Source organism: Pteropus medius, unplaced genomic scaffold (genome assembly GCF_902729225.1).
Source record: "Pteropus medius unplaced genomic scaffold, Ma_sr-lr_union100, whole genome shotgun sequence".
NCBI lineage: Eukaryota > Metazoa > Chordata > Mammalia > Chiroptera > Pteropodidae > Pteropus > Pteropus medius.
The window spans coordinates 6,530,713-6,557,631 of NW_024347791.1; the positions used below are offsets into that span (position 1 = coordinate 6,530,713).

The window sequence follows — 26,919 nt, forward strand, 5'->3', positions numbered from 1 at the left end:
TACTCAGTCTTTGTCCAAGACTCCTGAATCACAGCTTCCCGAACCCTTGGAATTTTCTAAGCAGTAAGGGCAATGGAAGCATCTTTTGTCATATCTCATCATAATATCTTGTCCTGAGTTTCTGAAATTGCTTCAGAGCCATGAAGGTGAGACAGGTGTCTTATTATTCATAACAAGCCCCTTCTCACCACAACTTTATATAATGAGGTGACTTTTGGAAAGCACCTAAGGATGGGGGGCTGGTTGCTAGGGGAACCATCTGAGAATAGAGGGTAGGAACTGTTCATGCCTTTGTAATGAAGCCTCCATAAAAACTCAAAAGGATGGGGTGCAGAGAGCTTCTGGTTGGTGAGCGCTGTGGAGATTTGGGGAGGGTTTTGCTCTCAGAGAGGGCATGGGAGCTCCACATCCCTTCCCCACACCTGGCCCCATACATCTTTCCTCCATCTGGCTGTTCCCAAGTTATATCCTTTTATAATAAATTGGTAATCTAGTAAGTAACATGTTTCTCTGAGTTTTGTGAACCACTCTAGAAAATTAATTAAACCCAAGGAGGAGGTCATGGGAACCTCTAACCAGAAGCATAAGTGACAATCTGGACCTGGCGATTGACATCCGAAGGTGTAGGAGGGTGGGGAGGGAGTCTTGTAAGACTGAACCCTTAACCTATGGAATCTGATGCTGTCTCTGGCACATAGCATCAGAATTGAGTTGAGTGATAGGACGCCCAGCTAGTGTTGGAGGGTTGCTTGGTGGTGTGAGAACCCCCCAATCCCCCACCCTCACACTGGAATTGGTACTAGAATCATAGCTTCTTATTGATTCCATAGTTTGTTGTTTATTAAATTTATTTGGGTCATATTGGTTTATAAAATAATGTCTGTTCCAAGTGTATAATTCAATAATATGTCATCTGTATACTACATAGTCTGTTCACTACCCAAAGTCAGATCTCCTTCCGTCACCATATATATTTGACCCCCTTTACCCTTCTCTACCTCCGTCCCCCCTCCCCTGCCGCCTTTCCCTCTGGTAACCACTAAGCTGTTGGCTGTGTCTATGAGGTTTTGTCTGTCTTGTTCATTTGTTGCTTTCAGTTTTATATTCCACATAGAACTGAAATCACGTTTAACTTTTTCTTTGACTTATTTTGCTTAGCATGATAATCTCAAGATCCATCCATATTGTCGCAAATGACAGTATCTCATCTTTTCTTATTGCCAAGTAATATTCCATTGTATATATGTTACCAGTTGATTTGGTAGTTAACGGTTTTTCTGAAGTGTCAGTGTTCGCATTTCTCAAGTATCTGCATTGTGAGCACTAGGGGGCCTCATAAGATCAGCAGTTGTAAGTCTTGTATTAGCGGTATTATGAGTACAAAGATTGGGAGCTGGCACATTTAAACCTCGAGACTTGTTCATCCTGCCGAGATGCCTAGTTCTTGGAAACAGAGTTTAATTCCTGAACAATATTGGAAACACTGAGCAGTCTGTAAAGATAAAAAGAGAATCTCATGGCAGCTGTGGGCTTTGGTTATAAATAGAGGCCGTGCATTATATGGCTCTCCAAGAACTGGATATTGAGAAAAGTCTCACTTAACTCCTTCCTTAGGATTTTGGCTTTTCAGAAATGACTTCGAACAGCTCCCTCCATGTCCTGTTAGATTCGATACATGTACTAGGACTCATTACCTACCTTTCTTTTAATCCTGATAAAATTTGCTGGTTTCTGATAGTTGAAGTAAACATGGATTATCCCCCACTTCTCACCTCTCCAGTTCTAAAAAAAAAAAAAAAAAAAAAGACAAAACAAGCCCAAAGCTTTGTTTATTCATATTGATTTTATTTTTTGGAGTCACTCTGAGTAAGGTTTTATTACTTAATAAACAAAGTTCATTTTCGCCTGGTATGTCGGCCTCCTGGAGTTGGCAGAAACTTACCTTCTCAAGTCCCTGCTTCTCCCTTCCTTGTACCTTTTATTCCAGCCAAATTCAGCCATTTACTGATCTTCATACTTCATACCAGCCTGTGATTTTTCTCTTTTCTTTCTTACGTCATTCCCCTCCCCTTCTTTGAAGGCCACTCAGAATCCTCATTTTTCAATGTTAAATTCATACATTTCTCCAGTCATCAAGGATCCTTTCCTCCTCTGAGGTCCTATAACACTTTGTTGGTACTTACGACATTCTGTACATTTGGGCAGTCATTACGTAGCATCTTTATGATGATATAAGCTTCTCAAAGATAAAACTATGTTCTTATTTTGTTTATTTATCTTCGTAGCACCCCGTAGTTGATGTTGAGCAAATAGCACTTCATCAAATGCTTTATTACTTTTGAAAGCTATCCAATTAATGTAGGTAGAAGTTATTCAGGAAGTGATATTTGCGTGGAAAATAGAAGATAGATATAGCTCCAAATGAGTTTGCCATAGTATCTGTCCAATAACATAATAGATTATAACAAAAAATGATCCTTTCAATGAGGACTTAGTATTTGGGAAATATTGGAAGGGTATCTTGCCTTAGCAGAAAGTACCTAGGGATTAGTATCATTATAGAAAAATTAAAATGTCAACATATAGCTAGAAAAGATCTATTTCAAATGGAAGTAGAAGAGGAAATAGAAAATATAGAGAGTAATCGAAGCTCTGGACTATAATATGCTTTGGTATGACTTGCAGAGAAAATATAAAGGCATTTATTCATTCATATAGTAATCTTTAAATATGTAATAATCTTTAAAAACTATTAAAAGGGTCTAAGGTTGGGCCGGTAACTGAAATAACTGTACACAATAATTGTTGTTCTTTCTTTATTCTTGTTTGCATAATTTTAAGAGGATTTTAAAAACTCTTTTTTCATTATTTTTAACTGCATGGCTATATAATTCTTGTATGTACTTGATCTTTATTGATTTGAAAATTGCTAGCTTTTCTCTTTTTAGGCAAGATCTGAGAGGCAAAATGTTGACTGATTTCTCATTGTTCAAGGTTAACTTGAAAAAGATGGCTTAGTTGAAGTTTTAAGAGCAATAACAATCAGCTTCAGGTTGTTACTTCAGTTCTATGGGAACTAACAGGGATGCCACCTGGTTATTTACAGGACATTATAGAATGTCATTGCCTTGATGTGATGATGTGAGTAGGATCTAAATTTATCATGCGTGTCACTCTTCTTCAGAATTTTCCAGCACTGTAGCAGTTTAGAGTGGTTCCTGGAAGACCAATTTAGTGAGATAATTCTGATGGTCGATATAAATGGCATTTAAAAAATTGTTTACAACTTAAAATGCTCATTGCTTTGTTGTTCACGCAGAAACAGTTAACAAAGGTGTCACTCATAGCAGCTACATGTATGAGAAGAATTTAGAGTGGGAATAATGAGTGCTATTAATGAAATTATATAACAGTAGTTGCAAAATGCCACCAACAATCTAATAAAAGGTAAAAGCTGTGAATCAAAAAGATGGCAGTTATGTTTGGCAATTAAGTGGAATCATAGCAATTTGAACCATTCTGTAGTTTACCTATATCACAGATCAGTACAAATGCACACATGAGACTTAAAATCCCACAAAGTTTTACTTATTACTTGTATTTATTTCCTATTGCTGCTGTAACAAATTACCACAGACCTTGTGGCTTAAAACGCCAGATATTAATTTTCTTACAGTTCTGGAGGCCGGAGTCCAAAATGAATTATACAGGGCTAAAATCAAAGTGTCAGTAGGGCAAATTGCTCCTAGAGGTTTCAAAGGAAAATCCGTTTCTTACCTCTTTCACCTTCTGGGGGCTGCTAGCATTCCTTGGCTTTTAGCCGCATTACTCAGTCTCTGCTTCTATGGGTACTTTGCTTTTTCTTCTGTAGTCAGATCTCTCTCTTCCTTCTGCCAGTACGTACACCTGCGATTGCCTTTAGAGCTCACCCAAAGAATCCAGGATGACGTCCCCATTTCGGAAGCCTTGATTCAGAAAGATTTTGCCGTATAAGATAACATTCACAGATTTTGGGGATTAGGATATGGATGTCCTCGAGGGCCATTATTCAGCCACAGTGCCCATTATGACTACTCAGTAATTAACACAAAATGTTATTTTGATTAGGTTCATTTAAATATATTTCATTTAGAAGGAAGACATTCTTTTAGGTTTTGATATTAATGCAGAAGTTTATGGTTGACTTTTAATTGACCATTTTCTTGTGCCAATTGTGTCATTAGCGGTTTTCTAAAAGCCATTGTCTAATTTTATGACATCCATAAAACCAGTATATCCTAACAAGAGGAAAGTTTTAGCACCTTCCCTTTTTCTGTGTTTTTAGTTTTTCCTTAGCTATTAGAATTGGATTAGAAGTTAGCCAGGGAAAAAGTAGAAGGGTCCTATACAATAATTATACACATGACCTAATTGGCAGGAATGGGTATATCAGATTTGCTAGGAAATTGAAGTAGGATACATTTACAGTAAATCATTTTAGAAGCTTTTATTTTATCATGTTTTTCACACTCTTTTTAATGTTTAAAATTTTTGTTTGTTTGGAGATCATTTCAAACATAGAATAGTGGCAAAAAAAAAAAAAAAAGTAGTACAAGAAAAACCCTGTACACCCTGTGCCTAGATTTACCTAATGTTAATATTTTTACCCTGTTTGCTTTATCTTCATTTTCTTTCTGTATATACGTGTGTACAAACGTATGTAGTTTTTGTCTTTTATAACATCGACATTTTTGAAGAATATAGTCTTTTTTTTTTCATTGTTGGAATTTTTAAAAGTCGAGATATAATTCATATATCATACAGTGCACCTTTTAAAAGTATACAGTTTAGTGGGTTTTTGTACATTCATGAGATTATGTGATCTATTATCTAATTCCAGGACATCTTTATCACTACCAGAAGAAGCCTTTAGCAGTCACTCCCTGTTCCTCCAGCCCCTGGCAACCAGTAATCTACTTTCCATCTCTATAGATTTGCCTGTTCTAGACATTTCAAAAAAATGGAATCATATAATATGTGACCCTTTATGTCTGGCTTCTTTCAATTAGTATGTTTTTAAGGTGCATCTGTGTCATCACATGAATCAGTACTGAGTAATAGTCCATCGTATGGACTAATAATATGGCTGAATAATATTCCATTGTTGGATATACCACATTTTGTTTATTGTTCACCGTATGATGGACGCTTGGGTTGCTTCCACCTTTTGGCGATTATGAATAATAATATGAATATTTTTGTACAAGTTTTTACATGAACATAATATTTCAGTTTTCTTAATACATACCTGGGAGTGGAATTGCTGGGTCATATGATAATTTTGTTTGTTTTCGAGGAACTGCTCACTCATTATTTTTAGTTCCTTTCCTGAGAAAGTTTTCCTTTTCTTTGAAAATTCAGACAGCAATTCTGGATTGGGGATGGTGGCTGTTTTTTCACCTTCAGGTGACCTTCTAGAGATTTAATATTGGGAATAACTTAAAAGCCTGGCGAGATACTCCTCTCTCGACCTAAAAATGAAATATTAAGATGATCTAACCTAGCAGAATAGTTCTTTTCATTTGTGTTTAATGGACTTTAATGCTTTTAGTTTTCTGTTTAATCCTGTAAAGAGATTGTTGGCAACCTTAGTTGTTTTAGGAGGTAAGAATGCTTCTAATTAAGATATTATTTATCCTTATCCATTGGTTTAAAAACGAGAACTGGGAATCCATTCAATAAAGGCTTTTGCACTTTTTAAAAAATCATGGAGAAAATGGCACTATATGTAGCATTAGCCATATCCTTTTAAATGGAAGAAAATATTGAAATGAATTTTGTTAGTATAATTATTTGAAGATGTGACAGCAAATCCAGATAAAACCATGAAAATAAAGTTTATTTGGATATTTTTTTAATATACATATATTTATTGTTTGTTCCTACCTGACAGAAATAAAATCCAAGTTTCTATCTAGTTCAGACATCTTTAGTCATAGGTGAGATCTTTAAATATCTTAGTAAAATGAAGAAATACAAAATCTAATTAAACATAAGAGTATGCATAGGTTGAAGAATTTTGTGAAATGTCAGAAAAATTTAGTAGCATTCAACTTAAATCTAAGGCTGTAAGCTACAAGGACTATGAATCAACTCTATCTTTAAGCTATGAAATCTCCACTCTACAAAATAGGTATTAGAATAATTGAGAAGAATCCAGAATGCCCTGGCTGAAATCTCTGATAATAATAAAACCTTGATAAGCTAAAAGAATATTACCAAAGTGTCCTGGAATGATGTAACTGTTTTAAGAAAGGACAGGCAACTTTTTTAATCCTAGGGAGATTTAGAATTAAGTTTGAAAATATTCGAGAATTCAACTCATGATATTAGCAGTGTTAAGCTAACAAGGCAGTACATATTTTTTATATACTTGCTACTTAGCCCAGTAGAGTAACATGTCAGTCTTCTAATTGCATTTTTAAATTTATGATTAAGTAATTGACTTATTCTTGTGGTTGTTAAATAGAAATCTTACCAAATTTATATACATTATATGAATATTTATGAAAACTTAAGACTCACCGTATTTGTACATGTAATTTATTAGATTTATTAGATGTATAGAGATTATTTTAAGTACTTGGATACTTTTGTGAGGTCCATGAAATGTCTAACGTAAGTAGAATGCCTTAGGGTATTTAACTAAGTTTGTAAATCTACCAAATATTATCCCAAACTCTTAAAAATAATTTTTGGTTGGATGCTTGACATTGTGAATTTAATGTTAAGTGCTTGATTGTTTTGCTTTTCTTTACATAGTATTAGGCTTCGTTCTCGTAGGCTGTTATTTGTGGATTAGGTTGAGCTTTACAAGGCTTGGTTTTATGCTTTTTGGGGCAGATCTAGAGCAGACCTCATACTAGGACTAGGTTTACCACTAAGACATGAATGTTCTCAGTATTCAAAGAGGCCACACCTGTCTAGGGAGTTAGATCTTGAATGACTTCCAGCCCTTTGGAAGCTGGAAATTTCTGTTTATGAATCCCCAATGATTCTTGGACTAGCCTCGTGGAGTTTACCCTATGGCTTGATATTCAGTTCTCAAGCTCTTTCTCTGATAGCTTCCTCTTTTCCAGTATTCTGCCCTGTAAACTCCTGCTGTCTGAGCCTCACTTTGGTAGAGTTCTCCCTTCCTAAGCTGTGGTCTGGAATGTGCCTATAGTCAGAAAGCTGAGGCTATAACAGGGCTTATTTCTTCCCTTCTCTCAGGGATTACAGTCTTGCAATGCCTGCTGTCTAGTGACTGAAGACAATTGATATCTACCTGTCTGTTCGCCCATTTATCTATCTGCCTGTCTGTCTGTCTAGCTATCTGTAAAATCTTCTAGTCATTTCTGAAAGTACTTAAAATTTTGTTCAGAAGAAGCATACATCATGCATATATCATGTCTACAAAGCAAGACAAATAGCCAAGCCCAAAGTCAGTGAGGCAGAAGTAAACACTCTCTATAGGAAAGCATCACAAGACTGGGGAGAGAATGAATAACTGTGATCAAGTATGACAGTCTGCCACTAGGAGATATAACAAAGTCCTGGCAATCTGTTGCCTCAGTGTGTCCTGAATAGCAAGATGTTAATAGTGATGATGATGATGATGGTGATGATGATGATAGTAAGAGTTCAGTAAACATTAGCTATGTGCATGGGGACTGTTTTAGTTAAAGTGTTAATTCTCTTAAGATTCACAAGAACCCCATTAAATAGGTACTGTTATTGTTATCATTTTATAGAGAAGGAAATTAAAGTTTATAGAAGTTAAATTTCTTGTCCAAGGTAGGTTGTAATACCTCGATGTGAAACTAGACAATCTGGCCAAACTCTGATTAATACAGCATATTATATTCTGTCTTAGCATGTTAAAGGTTATGAGTAGTTCTGCAGTGAAGAAATCTGTTTAACGCTATTAAACCTAGTTTTTCTATGTTTTTCTTTTTTTTTTGAGCTTGGAATACTACATAGTATTGGGGGATATCTATTATCAGTTGGTTAGCCAATATTCCATGGAATACTTATACTGTGAGATCCTTGTAGATAAAAACAATATTCTATTTGACTTTAGAATTGAGTTAAGTGCATTAACTGCAGATAGATGTCATTTTCTCCCAACTCTTGCTATTTCTTAGCTGCGATCTTAAGCTCCTGTGCCTCAGTTTCTTCATAAAATAGAAACAATAGTATCTACCTCATACTTGTGAGGACAATTAAATGAGATGGTGAATATAAAGTATTTAACACAGTACTTGGTAAATAGTAGGAGCCAAATAACTTAGTTTTTTTTATTGTTGTTGTTCTTATTGTTATTACTATTATTGCTATTCCTATCTAGGCCACATAGCTATTTCAATAAATATTTGTTGAATTTATGTAATAGTTTTCAGTTACATTATTTAATATTTTTACCTTGTCTATATAGTTTTAATTTTTTTTGAAATTTTTAGATAATATATAGCACATGAATATGTTCGATAACATATCTTCTGGTAAACTTTTATTTTAATATTTAAATTTGCTATATGGTTAGAAGAGAGATTAAAATGTCTCTTTTTTTTTTTTTTAATTTTAGAGACCTATTACTACATTTCTCCATTAGTCGGTGTCTTTTTCTTGGCTCTAACTCCTATCTGGATTATAATAGCTGCCAAACATCCAGCCACGAGGACAGTTCTCCACTCAGGCTGGGAACCTGTCATAACGGCTATGGTTATAAGTAGGTTAGTATGAAAATATGTGTGTGTGTGTGTGTGTGTGTGTGTGTGTGTGTGTTTGTAGTTCATGCATATATATCTGTGTGTATGTTAAAATAAATCAATTGCCTATTTTTATTTTTTGGATCAATTATTTTACGTCCAAGTCTTTATTATCCTAGGTAATAAGGGAAATAAATGACAGGAATTATTGAAATAGATAGATGTACAGAACCTCATTTGGCTACCAGTTTCAAACTTTTCACCGACCAAATCCTTATCAGATTGCTGAGTAAAATTTAGTGGTGTTTGTCTTGTGTGTGTGTGTGTGTGTGTGTGTGTGTGTGTGTGTGTGTTTTGCTGAAAAAAACATTATTTTTAATAGTAGATTGCTCAGATAGGTATCAGAAAGCCTTAGAAATGTATATACCATTTGACTACTTCCACTTTTAGGACTCTGACAGGACTTAAGGATATAATTAAGGATATATGCAAAAGACTTAGTTGTAAGGATAGTCATCACAGTGGAATTTGTAATAAATGGAGGGAGAGAGAACACCATGGAAGCCTTAGCAGTTCGGTATTGATCAAATACAGTGTGGCATTAGTCACAAAATGGAATATCAGTCAGCTATTAAAAACAACATTGTCACATTTCTGTCGATGTGGAAAAGTGTTCATTATACCTTTTTTGATAAGAATACGCTAAAAACGAGTATGAATTTCCTGTTAAACATGGTAAATTGATAGGTGTCTAACATCCTTCCTGAAACTGCTAAAATCACAGCAAAAGAATAAAAAGCTATAAAACCACAAGGACAGAAGGAGAGCAGAGGGGACAGCAGGTGTGAGAGCCAACGTAATTAGTAAGGTAGGAATCAGATGGATGATTGTTAATTAACAGAATGTAAAAGCTAAAACCTAAGTGCCCGCAGGGTGAGAAAGTACCCACAGGGTGAGAAAAAAGTGGATCTGAGCCTCAGAAACCCAGAAAGATGGAGGAATAAGAAGCCCTAAAGTACATCTATAAGTCAAAATAGAGAAGATTGGTTGAAAGTTTATATAAGAAGCAGTTAGATCCTTAATGCCCTTCTCTAGCTTGATGACCCAGGTGACTGCCCCCTCCCACCTTAGCAGAAGACAAGAATTAACTCCGGAGAGACTAAATCCGAGAGGCTCTGGATTCAGAAACACCTATGCAAGTGAGGATGTGCATTAAGCCTTGTATGAAAAATAGGATTAAGAGAAAGTCTATATATGCTGAACAGTGAAAACCCCCATCCCATTTCTTTTTCTTTGCTTGTAGACTGCTGGCAGTCAGGCTTATACCCCCAGGCAAAAAAAAAATTAGATAATATCTTCCTGGAGAAAGTTATCAGTACAGTATTAAAAACTGTAGATACTGACCCTTGTGGGTCTTTTAGTGAAAGAGTTGCATGCCTGCCTGACCATTATTCAGTGAGGCGCACCTGCTGACAAGCTCTGACCAGGTACACAGCTCCAGGTATGCTTTGTGGTGCCCCTTAAAGGAGTAGTAGACAATGAAGGATGTCCAGATATTTGAGGCTATGGCATCTCCAGTGTAAGAACAGAATGCTTTAATGAGGAAGACTTGAAAAACAGGAAGAGCTCTTGGGTATTTAAAAATATACAACTAGCAGAAACAAAAAATTCAATAGGAAAGTTAGAAGATAGGATTGAGGAACTATCCTGGAAAGTAGAACAGAGAGCAAAACAGTGGAAACTGGAGGCAAATGATCAGGAGAGGAAACTATCAAAGACATAATACAAGAAAATTCCCCAGAACTGAAGAACATGAGCTTCCAGATTGAAAGGGCCCACTGAGGACCCAGCACAATGAATTGGAATAGGAGGGACTAAACCAAAGCATGTTATCATAAACCCCAAAATCTTTCAGAGAGAAAAAGCGAGTTGCATATACAGGATTGGGAATCAGTGATATCCAGTAGTAACACCGGAAGTGATTCCTTCAGAATTCTGAAGGAGAATGATTTTGAGCATAAAATATGGTCGCAGTATCAACCAAATCTAAGGATAGATTCAAGAAGTTTTCAGAAATGCAGGATCTCAGAAAATGTATTTCCCATGAACCCTTTCATATAAAAAAGCTAATAGAAGATATGGTCTTATCCAAATGAGGAAATAAGGTGACGCAGGAAAGAGGAAATCTATTTCGCAATAGCATGTGGTTCATTTTTGTGTAATGTAGATTGCTTTTTCCTGGAAGGTTCAGGCAACAGGATCCTATGAAATATTGGGACTTGGTCATAGCCCATAGACCAAGACCCAGCATGGGAAGATGACAGATGACAGCTGTGCACCAAAGCAACAGTCTAGGTTGGCAGGAGGACATTGGGCTTAAGGAGAAACGTCTCTAAGAAGAACAAAAGTGGAATTGACCAGTTACCTGAAATGTCTTCAGAGGCATTTCATTAACTTGGTTACAAATTTGAGGCTGAATTACTAAAAAGTAGCTAAAAATTTAAGAAAAATATGAGGCAAACCAAAAAGTACAAGTGAGGAAATCTAATAATACAATTTGTGGCTCAGTTGCGAATAACGATTCCAGCGTTATAATAAACCCTAAATATTTCACCAAAAATTATAACCAGGATAGAGAGAGGAAGAGAATCGTGAAGGGACTAAAGTTGGAAGGAAGGGTAAGTGAGACTAAACCTCATCTGCTAGAGGTGAAGTCATTAGGTAAAAATTAAAAATCAAGAAATAGTGGTAAAAACGTGTTATTTATAAAAAACAAAATTAAATACAAGAAGTAACAGCTAAAGAAGTTTAAAAGAATTGCTAGCAGAGAGCAGACTCAGGGGGTGAGACTATATAATAAGCTTTGTGGTACTTTTACTTTTTAAATGCACATGTTTGATAAAAATAAAATTTAATAGAAGTGGAGAAAACTACTTTTATAATGTGTCTTTATTTTTAAACCTGAGAAGCTGTATACCAACATGCTAACAGTGTAACTCCGAAAGATATAACTACAGTTGATTTTTCTTTTTTTGTTTGTTTGTTTGTTTGTATTTTCTAATTTTTCTATAAGTTTTATTACCTGGGTAACAAAAATATAAAAAATGTATTTTATCAAGTGTTCATGTCATATCCACAGCATATCTCTGCGTTTTGGCAGGGAGATATGTTCTTTTATACGTAACCAGTTTGTTCTATGAAATACGTATTTTTTAAAAATTTGGCTTAAAATATTCAGGTATTTCTAGCGTGACTATTTTTGGACTTGATAGTGTATCTTTTAATGGGAACTTCTAGCAGTTTAGCATATTGACCTATTCATTTATTTTACTAAAGAATTAAATAATCAAGATTTAATAATTTCCTAACGTTAACTATCAAGTAGTGGTAAGAACATTTAATCTGGTATTTTGACCATAAACCCCATTCTGTAACAGCATACAGTTCATTTTACTGTAATGAGGATCACATTTTCCTGGAAGAGTTAGGCAACAGGACCCCATGGAATATTGGGACTGGCAATGTTTCAGAGTATGTAGACCAAGAGACTGAAGTTAACCAATAGATAATGGTCTTGGAAACTTAAAAAAACAAGTCTCCAAGCTCCACTGAGACATTGCGAGTGTACGGCTTGCCACTGTATAATTGTATGTCATTTTTTCCAGACCTCTGTTCTCAAGATCAGCTCTTTCTACAGCTACAACTCATTATTTTAATTTACCAGTGATAAAACACCCTAACTATATCTGGTTTCAATACAATAAAAATCAGCCCTTTAAAGCCTTGTTTAGTTCAAATATGAAAAGATGCTCTTTTAAAAATTATTTTTAAATTATAAAAGCAATAAATGCACTTGGTTTTTAAAAATTAATAAGCACAGGAGTATATAAAATGACCACTATTCTTCCTTCAGTTTCACCTGCTAGAGATAGACATTGTTAATAATTTCTTATATGCCTTTCCAGACATTTTAATGCACTTAAAGTGTATGTTTTTCCTTTTTACAAGTAGCATATCTTGGAGATAAGAAAGAGCCCTGATATGTGGGGCTACAGCTTATGCCTTGTTTTATTTTCAACATTTTGCTGTTGACATTGATTTTCACTTCGAATATTTTTTCTTCTTATTCTATTTTTTAATGCCTAAATATTTTCTTTTTAAAAGTAGGGATGTTTGAATGTAAAGAAAAGCTTCAAATTAGTACATTTCCTTTCCTCTTCCCTAAATTACATGATTTTATATCTTTCAGCATTGGAGGCCTTATTCTGGACACAACTGTATCTGATCCAAACTTGGTCGGAATTGTCGTTTACACACCAGTTATTAACGGTAAGAATCAGATATGCTATTTCATAATGATATCAGATCTTTACATACCTTTAGATACTAATAGGAATCTTAGGGTTCAGATTTTAAGAGTAGATTTATCTTCCCATCCCATCCATTTTTCCTCTAACCCCAGCTTGTTGCTCACAGCGGAAGTGTCATCCCCTTTTCTCACTATGTAGAATGCATTTTTGAAAAGAATTATTTCTTAATCTTATCACTAGATATTATTTTGAGAATCAGGTGTATCTGACTTTTAAGGTCACTGTGGCAAAATATGCTATTTCAGTTCTGGATACTTTGGGTTTATCTGCTACTTTTTGTCGTGTTGTTGCTGCACCCGTCAGTCTCACGGATAAATTAGAGTTAGCCAGGTGTAAGCATCGCTTGAGTCAACTCAGTCCATTAAAGTCTATCACTCCTCTGCTGATCCCTTGAAAATCTGCCTTATATTTTTGCTTATCTATAAAATGAGAATCATAATACTTACATTCACTGGGATTTTTGTAAGAATTCCATTTAATAAGATCATTTTAATCCAGTCCTACCGGCTTTTGGGCTGGCTGTCATTAAGTTGGATTTTAGTATAAACTAAGCCAATATAATTTAAAAAATAATTCCACTTGGGGAAAAACATGTCATAGGATAGACTACACATAACTCACTTTTGTATATTTATGTATAGGAAAATCGGTTATATAAAGGCACGTTCTCCAAAATCTAATTTTATATCTAAAATTTCTACTGAACATTTAAATTTTTGTGTACCTTTAGAACGTCCATCAACAAATTTCTCTTATAGACCCCCCTCCCCATTTTCCCGGTGCCCCTATTCTCCCCGTCACCCACTCTTAAAATCATGGAGTCACCTGATCCAACCTGGCCCTTCATCCTCTTTCAATAGACAATGACCAGACCTTGTCTCTTTTCTCTTTAACATAATTCACTCATTCATTTATTTATATAACAAGCATGTCACACCATCATAGTCTTCCAATATCTCACTTTAGCCATCATTCAAGTAATAAAGTAGCCTTCCTGACTTAGTCCCTATTCAATGCAAATTAAATTTCACTAACAGACTTACTGATCTTTTTTAAACCTTGTTTTTATTACATCAGTTTTAAGATGATGAACTTCGCATTGTTTTTCTCCTGCCTATCAAATCAAGTTTAAATTCTTCTGCCTACCTCTCAATGCTTTCTTTATGCCGTTGGATGTGTGCAACTTTTTCTTTTGTCTCTCCGACCAGGTTCTTATATTGTGGCCCTACAGAGTTCTAATTTTCACTGCGTAGAATGATTACTGCTTTTCTTACACTTGTTCAAATGTTCTTCTGTGAATATTAGTTGATGAATTCACTAGGATAAATGTTGTCCCATAATGACTGATAGAGCTATATTGTCTAATATTTCAGTGAGAAATTTAACTTACAACAATCCTATTAAGTTTTAATTAGTATTTCTGTTATCTCACCCTATAAAGGACTGATTCTAGAGCTTTGCTGTATTTTTTAAATTGGATAGTAGGTACATGATTTTGTATTATGATTCTTTATAGCTTATATGTATTTTACAAATATTTTTGTATTGGAAGTAGCACTTTTAGATTCCTTATTAAATGGTTGAGAGTGAAAAGAATAGAATTAGGATAACACCTGGAAGTCGAAATGAGGAACTTTTTCTAAGATAGGAGAGCTGTAGATGTATTTATTGGTAAGGAGGCAAGGAGTAATAGAGAAGGAGAGATTGAGGATGCACAAGATGGTGAATAATGAGAGACCAAGTCCATGAAATGGTAGACTACAAAGAAGCCTTGGGAAGAAAGAATACCCCTCGTTTGATGTCCTAGAAAAGAGAGTCCTCAAGAGAGGTAGGTGGAAATACAGAGGTATGAGGTAAGGGATAGAGACTAAGGCCTTACTTATAATGACAGCCTCAATTGTCCCAAGAAAGTAGATAGATTCATTTCTCTAGGGCAGTGTTTCCCAAGCTTTTTCATGTCATGGCACACATAGAAATTTATAATATTTGGGTGGCACACTATGGTGAAGAGGGAGGCTGTTTGTAACCAGGCCTACCTGTAATCCCAGGCCTATTCCGCCTTTGCAGACCTTAGGTCAGTATTTTGATACATTTCTAACCCATTCGAGGAATACTGGTTGGGAAGTTCTGACCCAGGGCAGTGTTTCTCAATCTTCGTTATTCATTATCTTGCGAAGGACCCATTTGAAACATTATTTTTTCCCTAAATATGCTTACCCATGAAATTTTAATATCACAGATAACCTTTTTATCCATTTATATACTGTATGTATATCTGTGCTTTATAGATAAAATGAGTTAAGAATTTTTTCTGTCCCCAAAACCAGTTTGTCCTCATTAAGAATACATGATCTAGGGTAAGGGAAGTAGAACATTTGGAGACTTTGTCATTCATTCATCAGGTTGTCTGCAAGTGCACTGGAAGGAAGCGGTAAAGGGTAATGGATTAGGGACGTGGGAGATGAATGTGCCTGTCCTTGTTTAGATGAAAGGGTCTTCACTATGAGGGGGTTACATGCGTATTTCTTCTTAAAGATAGGAAAAAGTGGACGACTCATCTCCCCGATCCCTTTGCATTTCTTAAAACTAGAACAATAATTTCTGCATGTGAGTTCTGATAAGGAGTCATGGGAGGATAGGTGAAAATGCAGAGACGTATGGAGGTGGCTAAAATATGTAGGTGTCTATGGATGATATTAGATCTGCCGTGCTGTTGATTATAAAGATTTACTGGTTAACAAAAATGAACTTTCACTTCAGGTTCCCTTGGGAATGTCCAAAAGATTTTTTGACATAATTTGAAATACATACTGTGTGAGTTCTAAACATTTGCTGGAAACATGTATTTCTAAATTTAACAAAACACGAAGTAGGATTTTAAAGCGGTCCCTAGATGGACCTGCTGATAATTTATTTATACTATCAAACTTTTTATTATCTGTTGAGTTTACTGTAGCATAAGGCACTTAAAAATTAGGTCTTGTGGATGCTGAGGGATCTCACTAATTATTTAGAATATTGGCAAAGCTGTTCTTACTAATGTTATTAATTTATGTGACACAATTTTTAGATGCTCTCTACTAGCTTTAGTAATGCAATTAGTTTGTGAAGAATTTAACTAATTTGAAAGAAATACTGATAGACTAGCTCTTAGAAAGATAGTGTCATAATAGCAGGAAAGCATTTTTGATATTAAAGAAAGCTATTTCAAGCTATTTCTTCTGTAGTTTAAAAATATAACCAGCGATCATGATGAGGTCATGATGGGGTTTTAACCTCCTGAGAGATTAAAACTTTAATAAGTTCCTGCACTAATTATGTTGTTTACATTAAAGTTTTATTCACTTTATCTGGAAAAATTATACCGGTCTCTTTATAAAGTCTCAGTTCATTCTTTTTTTAGTTTAGTGAAGTTATAACACTAGTTTTGTCTGTGTTTCCTGGACTACACAGTGAGGCAGGTCAAAGAATGCAGGGAAGAGGAAAGTGATAAGTTGATTATAAGCGTTTGTTTGTATTGATAATCAATATGCTAATCTGGACATAGCAACAAAGAAAAGATAAAAGTAGTTCTATGAAGTTCTACCAATGACTTTTTTAGACGAGAGCTACAACTAATCATTAATAGCTTTTTGCTTCAACTTTAATCCAAGGAAGGTTACAGATAGAGTAGATATTCTTGGCTTTAATAGCTCATGCTTTCTTCATTTGCACTAAAGCATTCTATATCTAACAAAATACCAAAGAGAACATTACCCCCGAGGGAATCCCCAGGGTAAATGAAGATAAAAAGAAAACTACCATTTATGCTTTCCTATGGCAAATACCTGCCCTTGAAAAATGTATACAAATGCCACCTTTCGCTCTGCATTAAGTAGCATAATTTTTAACATTTGATTCTTCTCCTTTTGGGGGGCCATGAATTGAAATCCATAGATGATAATAGGCTTTTCTTATTGTTTTACCCAGCAACTCTTTGTGAAAGTTTGTGTATGGTGTAAAAGACTCTACCTCTTTCTGTTTCTAGGATATGCTAATTTAATTCCAGTTAGAGGTCTAAGTTACTGGCCTTGTTTATGTTCTAGTATCAGATTAGTGCCCATACATGCCAGTTATTCAGTGTTCTCTTCCAGTTGTTTACTTCACAAAGCGAGCTCAGATGTAGCAAATCCAGATTTTTAGAAATAGTCATCGCTAACTTCTAATGGAAAATTCACTGAGTAAACAGAAGGCAGATTAAATGATTATTTAAAATATGGACACCCAAGTGATTTATTCTTTCTTCCTTTTTTTTTTTTGAACAAAATGGTATGTGAGTTGAAAAGTAACACAGTTCCTGCACATTCTCTGACTAAGGAATTCTCTAGCAAGTTAAGTGTTAGGGCTTACAATTAAGAAAATACCAAGTCAGAATCACATTATTTGCACAAATTGTATCATTATCATCATCATTGTCAACATTTGTTGAGCTTTACCAGGTCCAGAGACTGTTAAGTGTCTTTCATGCATGCCTTATTTTACTTAATTCTCCTTCCGATGCATTAGACATAAATTACCCTCATTTTTCAGATTGGAAAACTAAGCTCCAAGAGGATAAATATCATTGAAGTCACACAAGTGACTTAGGGAGTTTTCAAACCCATGCGGTCTGAGCCAGAGTCAACTCTGCAGAGCACAGAGCTCTGCATTTATGGGCCTTAATTAGGCAACCTCATCAATGTCACTTTGTTTCTCTTTCAAACACATTTTTAAAGAAATTTATTTTCCTTTAGAAAATTTTTTAGAACTCTCTGAGATCCATTTTTAAGTCATTTTTATGATAAACTGTATTTTAAGTTATCTTAAGAATTTGCTTTTAATGAATTTTTTATTTACTAAATGAGACGTGGCAAGGAAATCATGAAGTTACATTGAGTTTAAGTAATTATAATTTGTTTTAAAAATGTAATGTTTTATAATTTATATAAATATTAAATCATTATGTTGTATACCTAAAACTAATAGAATGTATGTCAGTTATATTCCTCAGTTAAAAAATAATGTTTAAATTGATTTATTTTTGATGCACTGACCCAAGAAATCAAGTTCTCAGCTTTAAAAAGGCAGGGGAGGTTTATGCTTTTCCTGTTTCTCTATTTAATTTTTTTCTGTGATTAAAAAACATTAAATTCTTATTTCCACAATAACAAATTATTAGAATGACCTGAATGCCAGAACTGCACTAGCTATCAAGGCAATATATAAGTCATATAGACTGACTTCGAAGAAGATCACTCACTCTGTATTTCCGAGCGTAATACTTATATATACCCCAGTTAAACTGCTTGGATTTGGAGCCTGCTAGGGCTGGATTTCTTTATAGTAAGTTACCTATTGCTGGGTCCTAAAAATCACATCCTAAATTTTCAAGCAAAGAACTCATTATCTAGCAACAACCAGATATTCCTATTACAAAAACAAAACAAAACAAACAAACAAAAACAGGTAGTCTCACTTCAGATGTTTTTTGGGGAAAATCTGTTTTGCATCCAGGTAATTTGGATCAAGAGTAGGTGATAGTCTTGGCCACGGAGTTGCTGGCTTCTGATTCTCTCTGATGTCATCAAAACTTTTGACCGTTAGTACCTGGTTCAGACATCCTGTTGGAAGTGTTCTCTAACTCTCCTTGTTTAAAAATCTCCCTCTCCAGTATGTAAAGTGTGATTCAAATGGAGTCCTGCACAGACTTGGAAGATTTTCAGTTCTTATAATTTCATACTTCTTTCAGAGCTCATTCTGCCAACTTTTAAAGCATAGCGCTAAGTCTAGGGAAATGGTCCATTTTGAAAGTCTTAGAGTTGTTTCCAGTATGCTTTTTTCCTAAGTAAGCTGAATTTGTCGGATTCATTCATTCAACAATATTTAGTGAGTTACTATTATATACAAGTGCTATTCTAAGCTCGGAATATCTGTGAACAAATTAGACAAAAACTTCTGCCCTCATGAAATTTACATTCTAGTTGGGAGGAGAAAGCCAATAAATCATGAGCATAATGTATAAAAATAGAGTATGTTAGAAGATGGTAAATGCAATGAAAAAGTTGAGCAGAATAAGAAAAGATGAAATACTGCCATTCGCGACAACATGGATGGATCCTGAGATAAACATGCCAAGTGAAATAAGTCAGACAGAAAAAGTTGAAATCCATGTGATTTCACTCATACGTGGAATGTAAAACTGAAAGCAACAAACAAATGTGATAAACAGAGGCTCATGGACACAGACAGTGGATTAGTGGTTGCCAGAGGGAGTGGAGGAGAGGTAGATAGGGGTAAAAAGGTCAAATATTTGGTGATGGCAGGAAATTTAACTGTGGATGGTGAACACACAATGCAACACACAAACACACACACACAACATACTGTTGAATTGTACAATTGAAGCTTATTTGATTTTATTAATATCACCCCAATGATTTTTACTAAAAAAAAAAGTTGGGCAGAGTCAGGTGCATTGGGAATGTTAGGTTAAGGGGCTATAATTTTAAATGGGGTGATCTAGGTAAACTCATTGAATTGGCACATTTACCTATAATTTGGGTTGTATTTGTTTTTATAGCATTTTAAGGATTATAAAACAATATTTAGAGCAGATATTTTAAATTGTCATTTTGCAAAAATTAAGTAACAAAGGCCTAAGGAGGTTAAGCTAACATGGCCAGGATAACAAAGCCAGAAAGTAGAGCTGAGACTCACATTATATCTTCTGACTGTAAAACCAATGATCTTTCCACTCTGTTGCCCTGTCATTCACTCATGAAAATAATACGGTAACTGCCTCCTAAGTGAGCTGTGTGGACTAACTCATCTTGAGGGATAATCTGTATTAATAGTAGGAATTTTAAGTGCTTTGTCTGCTTTAACGTAGCATTTAGCTGTTCTGTTTGATTTTTAGAGATTTTTCTTTAGATGTTATTTCTTGCTGATTATTTTTCAGATTGCCTTTTATTTTCTTTATTGTTGTTGCTGTTGATGTTAGAATATATAAAAAAGATTTAAAATGTTTTTCTATGTGTGGGTATACAGAGACATTGCATTGAAAATATTCTTGTCTGTTAAGTTTAAATTTTGATAACCTGATTTGTAAATAAATAGTGGGTATTTTTTCCAGTACCTAGTTTATTTATGTATTTTTTCTAGGTTTTGCTATTTCTAGGTTTTCCCATTTTTAATAATGTGGAATAAATGCAAAATACAAGTACACATAGTTTAAAAGAATAATTATAAGGCAAGCTACTGAGTAACCAGTATTTAAGCCAGCACCTTAAAGTACTTTTTCATAAAGATTACTAGCAATTTGGATCAACCTCTTTGTGAACTCTGTTCTTTTCTCCTTTTATCTGTTGATTTGTAAGAATTCTTCATATATTCTAGACAGTTGTCCTTTGTGTTATAAAGATCTTCATCCACTCTGAGGCTTGTCTTTTCACTTTCTCTATGATGTATGTTGATGAACAAGATTTTTAAATTATACTGTAGACGAATTTATCAACGCTTTTCTTTATGGTTTGCTGTTTTTCTATTATGTTTTCAAAAAATCAGCCCTTCCCATCCATTCTACATTATCTTCTAAAGTTTAATAATTTTGCTTTTCACAAAATGTCTTTAATCCACCTGGAATTGGTTTTTGTGTATAGTGTTAGAATAAGGGTCCAATTTCATGGGACTTTTTGGGGGGCATATTAATAACCAATTATCACTGCATGATTTATTGAAAAGTCTAGAGCATTTTTTTTCGTATTATAAATTTATTTATTTATTTTTTATAGTGACATTGGTTAACGAAATCCAAAAAGTTTCAGCTGTACACTTTAACAGTAAGGCATATATATATATTTTCACTGTGTGTTCACCTTCCATAGTTAGATTTCTTTCTGTCACCACATATTTGAAGCTCTTTATCCCGTCTACCTCTCCCCTCCCCCCGTCCCTTACCATCTGGTAACCACTAGTCTATAGTTCATGTCCATGAGTCTCTGTATGTCCTGTTGATTTATTGATTTTATGTCTATCTGCCACATATAAGTGATATCATGTGACTTTCAACTAGCTTATTTTCTGTCTAGTTTATTTTCTGTCTAGCTTATTTTGATTAGCATGATTATCTCGAGGTCCATCCATATTGTCGCAAATGGCTGTATTTCATCTCTTCTTATGGCTGAGTAATATTCCATTGTAAGTATGTACCACAGCTTCTTTATCCAATCATCTATTGTAGGACACTTTGGTTGCTTCCATGTCCTGGCCACTGTGAATAATGCTGCTATGAACATTGGTGTGCAAATATCTTTTTGGACATGGGTTTTCAAGTGTTTGGGGTAAATATGCTGGATCTTATAATAGATCAATTCTTAGTTTTTTGAGGAACCTCCATACTGTTTTCCATAGTGACTGTAACAATTTGCAGTCCCACCAGCAGTGTATAAAGGTTCCTTTTTTCTCTGCATCCTCTCCAGCATTTGTTACTACTTGTCCTGTTGATTATAGCCATTCTAACAGGTGTGAGATGGTATCTCATTGTGGTTTTGATTTGCATTTCCCTAATAGCTAGTGATGTTGAGCATCTTTTCATATATTTGTTGGCCATTTGTATGTCCTCTAGAGAGAAGTGTCTGTTCAGGTCCTCTGCCCATTTTTTGATTGGATCATTTGTTTTTTTTGTTTTATTGAGTCGTATGAGTTCTTTGTATATTTTGGATATTAGGCCCTTATTGGAGGTGTTGCTTACAAATATATTTTCCCATTCGGATGGTTGTCTCTTTACTTTGTTGATGGTTTCTTTTGCTGAGCAGAGGTATAGCATTCTTAATTGATCTGCAGTACCTCCTTTGTCATATCTGAGGTTTTGTGTTTGCGTGTGTTTATCTGCTAAAGAAGTCCTCCTCAATTCCTGGTTTTCTAAGAGTTTTTAATCCTAAATGATAAAATGTTGAATTTTACTATTTTTTTTTCTGCATTCATTTATATAATATTATTTCTTTTCCTACCTTTATTGGTTAATGTGATGAGTCGCATTAATTTATTTTCAAATATTAAATCAATCTTGTATTCGTAGGATAAATCCAGTTTGGTCGTAATGTGTTATACGTTTCATACATTGCTGGATTCTGTTTGCTAATAATTTGTTTAGTATTTTTTTTTTACATTTATTTTTATTCATGGGATTGGCCTATAATTTTCCTTTTTCATATTTCCGTTTTTGGATTTTGAACCCAGAGTTATACTAGACTCTCATTATATGAGTTAGATATACTTATTCTTATTTTATACTTTCCTTTACCATCCCAAGCAATATGTGTAAGATTGAAATTATTCGTTGCTTAAATATTCATAGAACTCACTTGGGAAAAAACCAACAAAGCAGAAAATATATGCGGGCCTGGTGATTTTGGCGGAAGATTTTAAATTGTGTATTAAATTTCTTTAATCACTATAGAATGATTCAGAGTTTCTATTTCTTCCTAATTTTGTTATGTATATTAGGATATTTTTATATTTATTTTAATTTTTAAGTTTATTGGCAATAAAGTTGATTATAATATTCTTATTTTTTTAATGTCAATAATTGGAATAATGACTCTCTTTTTTTTGTTCCTGATGTTTTACTACTTTTTTTCTTTTCAAATAACCAATGTTTAGCTATTATTGCTCTTTCTAATTTCTTCGTTTCATTATTTTCCTTCTCCTACTTTGTGTTTATTTTTCTGTCTTTTCTAACTTCTTGAGATGGATGCTTAGTTCAGTAAGCCTCCTTCTTTTCTAAGACTATAAGTGTGCCTCTTAATACTGTTTTAACTGTATCCCATCTGCTTTTGTATGTAGTATTTAATTGCCATTTAATTACAAATGTTTTCTACTTTCTATCATGCTTTCTTCTTTAATTCACACGTTATTTAGGGATAGTTTTCTCAGTTTTCAGGTAGTGGAGGCATACATCAATTTCTTTACTACAGGGTTTCTCAATCTTGACATTACTGACATTTGGGGCCAGATAATTCCTTATTGTTGTCGGGCTTCCTGTGCACTGTAGGATGTTTAGCAACAATTTATGCCTAGAAGTAAACAGGCTTTTCCTTCCGTTAGGTCATTAGTTTGGAGGATTGAGTTAATCTAGTCAGTAGTTGAGCTGGGTTTGTGTTCTGTGATTATTATAGTTACCCTCAGTGCACCACTGACTTCGAATTTCTTTATTGATGAGCTCCTGCTACCTTAAGCTTAGTTTGAAGTCTGAAGTGCTTTATGCCTGCATCATGGAAGGCTTAACTGTCTGTACTCCTGCTCTTTTTTTCATAGTAGGCTGCTGATGCTTGTTACTTGGTGCAAGGCATGGGATGGAGATTGGGATTCTTGCACTATTCTTAATCTTAAGCAGTTCCTATATATTTGGTCCTCAGAGGTGAGGCTTTCTGCACTTTTCTTCCCCTCCTGCTACTGACAGTCAAACTCTGTCAGACCGGGCTTGAGCAGAAGATTTTCTTCCACTCCTTCAGCTTCTATTTTTCCTGCAGTGGCAACTGATCTTTCTTGGGGATCAGGTAGTGAGTATGTTTTCTTTATCATCCCAAGCAGGTTATGCTTCATATGGGAGAGGGATTCAGAAATAGATAGATGTGATTTCTTGCCTGTGTGCCTCTCAGGTTGGCTATCTCGAGTCCTCTGCCCTACCTCAGTCTGTCTCACCAGCACCTGGTGAAGGCTTACAGAAATAAATGGCAAGTGAATGTGGATTCTTTTTGTGTCTAGGACTCCCAGGTGTTATTCTAAATGGTTATGCCAGCTCACACTCAGCATTTTAAGTATTTGTAATTTTCAGTGTTTTCCTTCTTGCTTTTATGGCTACTGCCTCTCCTCCCATACTCTGTAAAAGAAGAAAGAGTTTGGGTGTCTTGTCTCACCTTGGGGGAGCTTACCATACTTTGGAATTAATTTTACTTCTCAGCATCGTCTCCTCTTCCTCGGAGTATATGAGAGGATAATCTATGTTAAAAGGTGACTTTCTTGAGTATATTTTTTAGTGCTGTACACCAATTTCTTTAGTAAGCTGAGAAGAAAAGTATCAAGCCTTGTCTATTTGAATAAATTTAGCTTATTCTCCCTCTCATTATGATGAGGAACATGACACATCTTGTTACCTAGCTTTATTTCTTGGTTGTGATAGTAATTTTTAAAAATTACTTAGTTCAGTCTGCTTTTAGACCAGACGGAGGTCAGATTTGAAAAAATAATGAATAAGTCTTTCGTAACAGTGGTTTTATTTTATGCCTTTGGAAAATCTACTTCAACATTAAATAAATAAGCATTTCATGTTTTGGTTAATAATATGTCACAGTTATTGGCCCAGAATGTGACATAAAGAACCTTACATTTGGTTGAATTTATGCAAGTTGTTTAAAATATGAGAGTAACTACTTTGTTTTTCCTGTGTTTCAGGTATTGGTGGTAATTTGGTGGCCATTCAGGCTAGCAGGATTTCTACCTACCTCCATTTACATAGCATTCCAGGAGAATTACCTGAGGAACCTAAAACTTGTTACTACCCATTTCGAACTTTTTTTGGTCCAGGTATGTACTTGGGGACTTTTGAATATTTTATTTTAAGAACTGTTACTCTCTGTGAGTGTAGGCAGGCAAGCTTTGTTGAGTATATATTTCGTTTGTGATTGTTACATTTTTCTATTTCTGATCGCTAAATAGATTTTAACTAGAATAGGTTTCGTGCAGTAAATCTCAGTGAGCAAGAAGTCACTTTTATCAGTTCTGCAGTTCCTGAGGAACTTTGTATAATTTTTCTCTTTTGTCCCTTTCGTTGGGATATCCTGTTTATGAGTCAGGAAAGAGGAACCTCGTAGATACAAGAAAACATTGCTAGGTGATTTAGGGAGGCAGACGTACTGTCTTTCCTATATTAATCTTTTTGGCCTTTCTAAATGTGGGCATTTGATCCCAGACTAACAGGATGAGAGCTGATAACCTCAATTACAAGGAACCAGTGCGTTGTTTATGTCAACCAGGCTTGTGATTGCCGAAAAACTAAAACAATTGTAAACCTCATAATGCGGGCCTTTTTTTCCTGATGAAAATAAATGTAATTTTTGACCTTTGAGTGAGAATCGGAAAGGCCCAGACTTGTCATATCAGTGAAAAGACTCTAAAAGAAAATTAAAATTAAAATATTTCTGTACTTTAAGAACTTTTTATTTTTTCTTTCGTCATCCCTCTATTTTTATGATCGATATTAAAGTCTGACCAATGTTCTTCATAGTAAATTTTTATCAATTACCTTTTATTTAATTAACATAGAACATTTAGTGAGAATTTTAAAGAATTAAGTGAATTGTAAATAGTTGGGATTTATTTTTAGCAATTAAATTTTGTGTGATGCTATCCAGTATAATAACTGGGAAGTAATCCTCACATTTTAATAACTGTGACCTATTATTAACAAAAATATGACTTTGTTTTAATAACTTTTACATTTTATATTACAGGAGTAAATAATAAGTCTGCTCAAGTTCTACTGCTTTTAGTGATTCCTGGACATTTAATTTTCCTCTACACTATTCATTTGATGAAAAGCGGTCATACATCTCTAACTGTAATCTTCATAGTAGTTTACTTATTTGCTGCTGTGTTACAGGTAAGAGTTAAAGCCTCTTACAGTCTTTTTATGCTCAGGTTGATGTAAAAGTACAACTGTAAATCTAAAGGCACACGAAATATTTTAACATTTCAAAAACCAGCCTAATGCCTTCATATTGACTTGATCTTCTTAAAACCAATAACTCAGGACCAGTTTTAATATGATCTGATCAATAGGATCTTTGGATTTCCCGTTTCCTGGATTCCATATCTTTTTGTTTTCTTTTCTCTTGTTTTGTGTGAATACATCTTCTGATAGATTTCTGAGAAAGAGCATAGAAGTAAATATTTTGAGCTTTTGCATGTTGTAAAATGCAAATTTTTTGTAACATGGATATGTCGACTGGATATAGAATTCTGTTTCTTTTAGAATTTTAAAGACATTGCTTCCTTGCCTTTTAACTTCTATTACCATGGAGAAAAACAACAGATGCCATTCTCACTGCTGATTTCACTGTATAAAGCTACTTGTAACTCCCTGGAAGCTTGCAGGGTCTTCTCTTTTTCCCTATTGTTCTTAACTTTCATGTTGATGTGCCCTGGTTTGGGTGTATTTTGTCTGTTTTGTTAGACATTATTTGACCCTTTCAATCTAAAAATTCATCATCTTCGGTTCTAGAAAAAAAATTTGAATTATTTCTTTGGTGATTGCCTTTCTCCTTTCTTTCTGGCATCTTATTATTTGATCCCTGGAACTCTTGCATTAAAATTTTTATCTTTTCTTATTCTCTGTTTCTTTAGGGGAGATTTCTGTGCCTTTCTAAATCTTTTCTCTGTTGTGTTACTGAGGTTTCTGGAGAAAGTAGAGTTGAATACATATGCTCAACTTGCCGTCTTTACATGGAAGGTGATTAATTTTGAAATTTAAGAAAATTGCCTTTATTTTAAAAATGTGTGATCAATATAATATATGTACAAATTTTTTTAATTAAATAGTACTAAGGGGTCCTACCTTTCAAACATTTCTCAGAGACAACCACTTTGAAATATTTAAGCTGTTTCTTCTGGCATTTAACTACAAATTTTAAAGTAACATGTTCAAATTTCTAGTTTGTGATTAATCTCCTTTATTTAGATTTTTGCTAATAAAAGTTGAGGATTTGAAGGCTGTTATAATGCCCCATTTTTCCCATATATTTATA

The 26,919-nt window shown here is 34.5% G+C and overlaps 1 protein-coding gene across 2 annotated transcripts in view; it reads left to right on the top strand.

Annotated features, from left to right (window-relative positions):
• Positions 1 to 26,919, top strand: part of SLC41A2 (solute carrier family 41 member 2) — a 109,901-nt gene that overhangs the window by 62,438 nt on the left and 20,544 nt on the right. For both annotated transcript variants that reach the window (XM_039877903.1, XM_039877904.1), the window contains exons 7-10: positions 8,606 to 8,753; positions 12,979 to 13,058; positions 24,569 to 24,700; positions 25,627 to 25,775. In XM_039877903.1, coding sequence (XP_039733837.1) covers positions 8,606 to 8,753; positions 12,979 to 13,058; positions 24,569 to 24,700; positions 25,627 to 25,775 — 509 coding nt within the window. The remainder of the gene's footprint in view (positions 1 to 8,605; positions 8,754 to 12,978; positions 13,059 to 24,568; positions 24,701 to 25,626; positions 25,776 to 26,919) is intronic.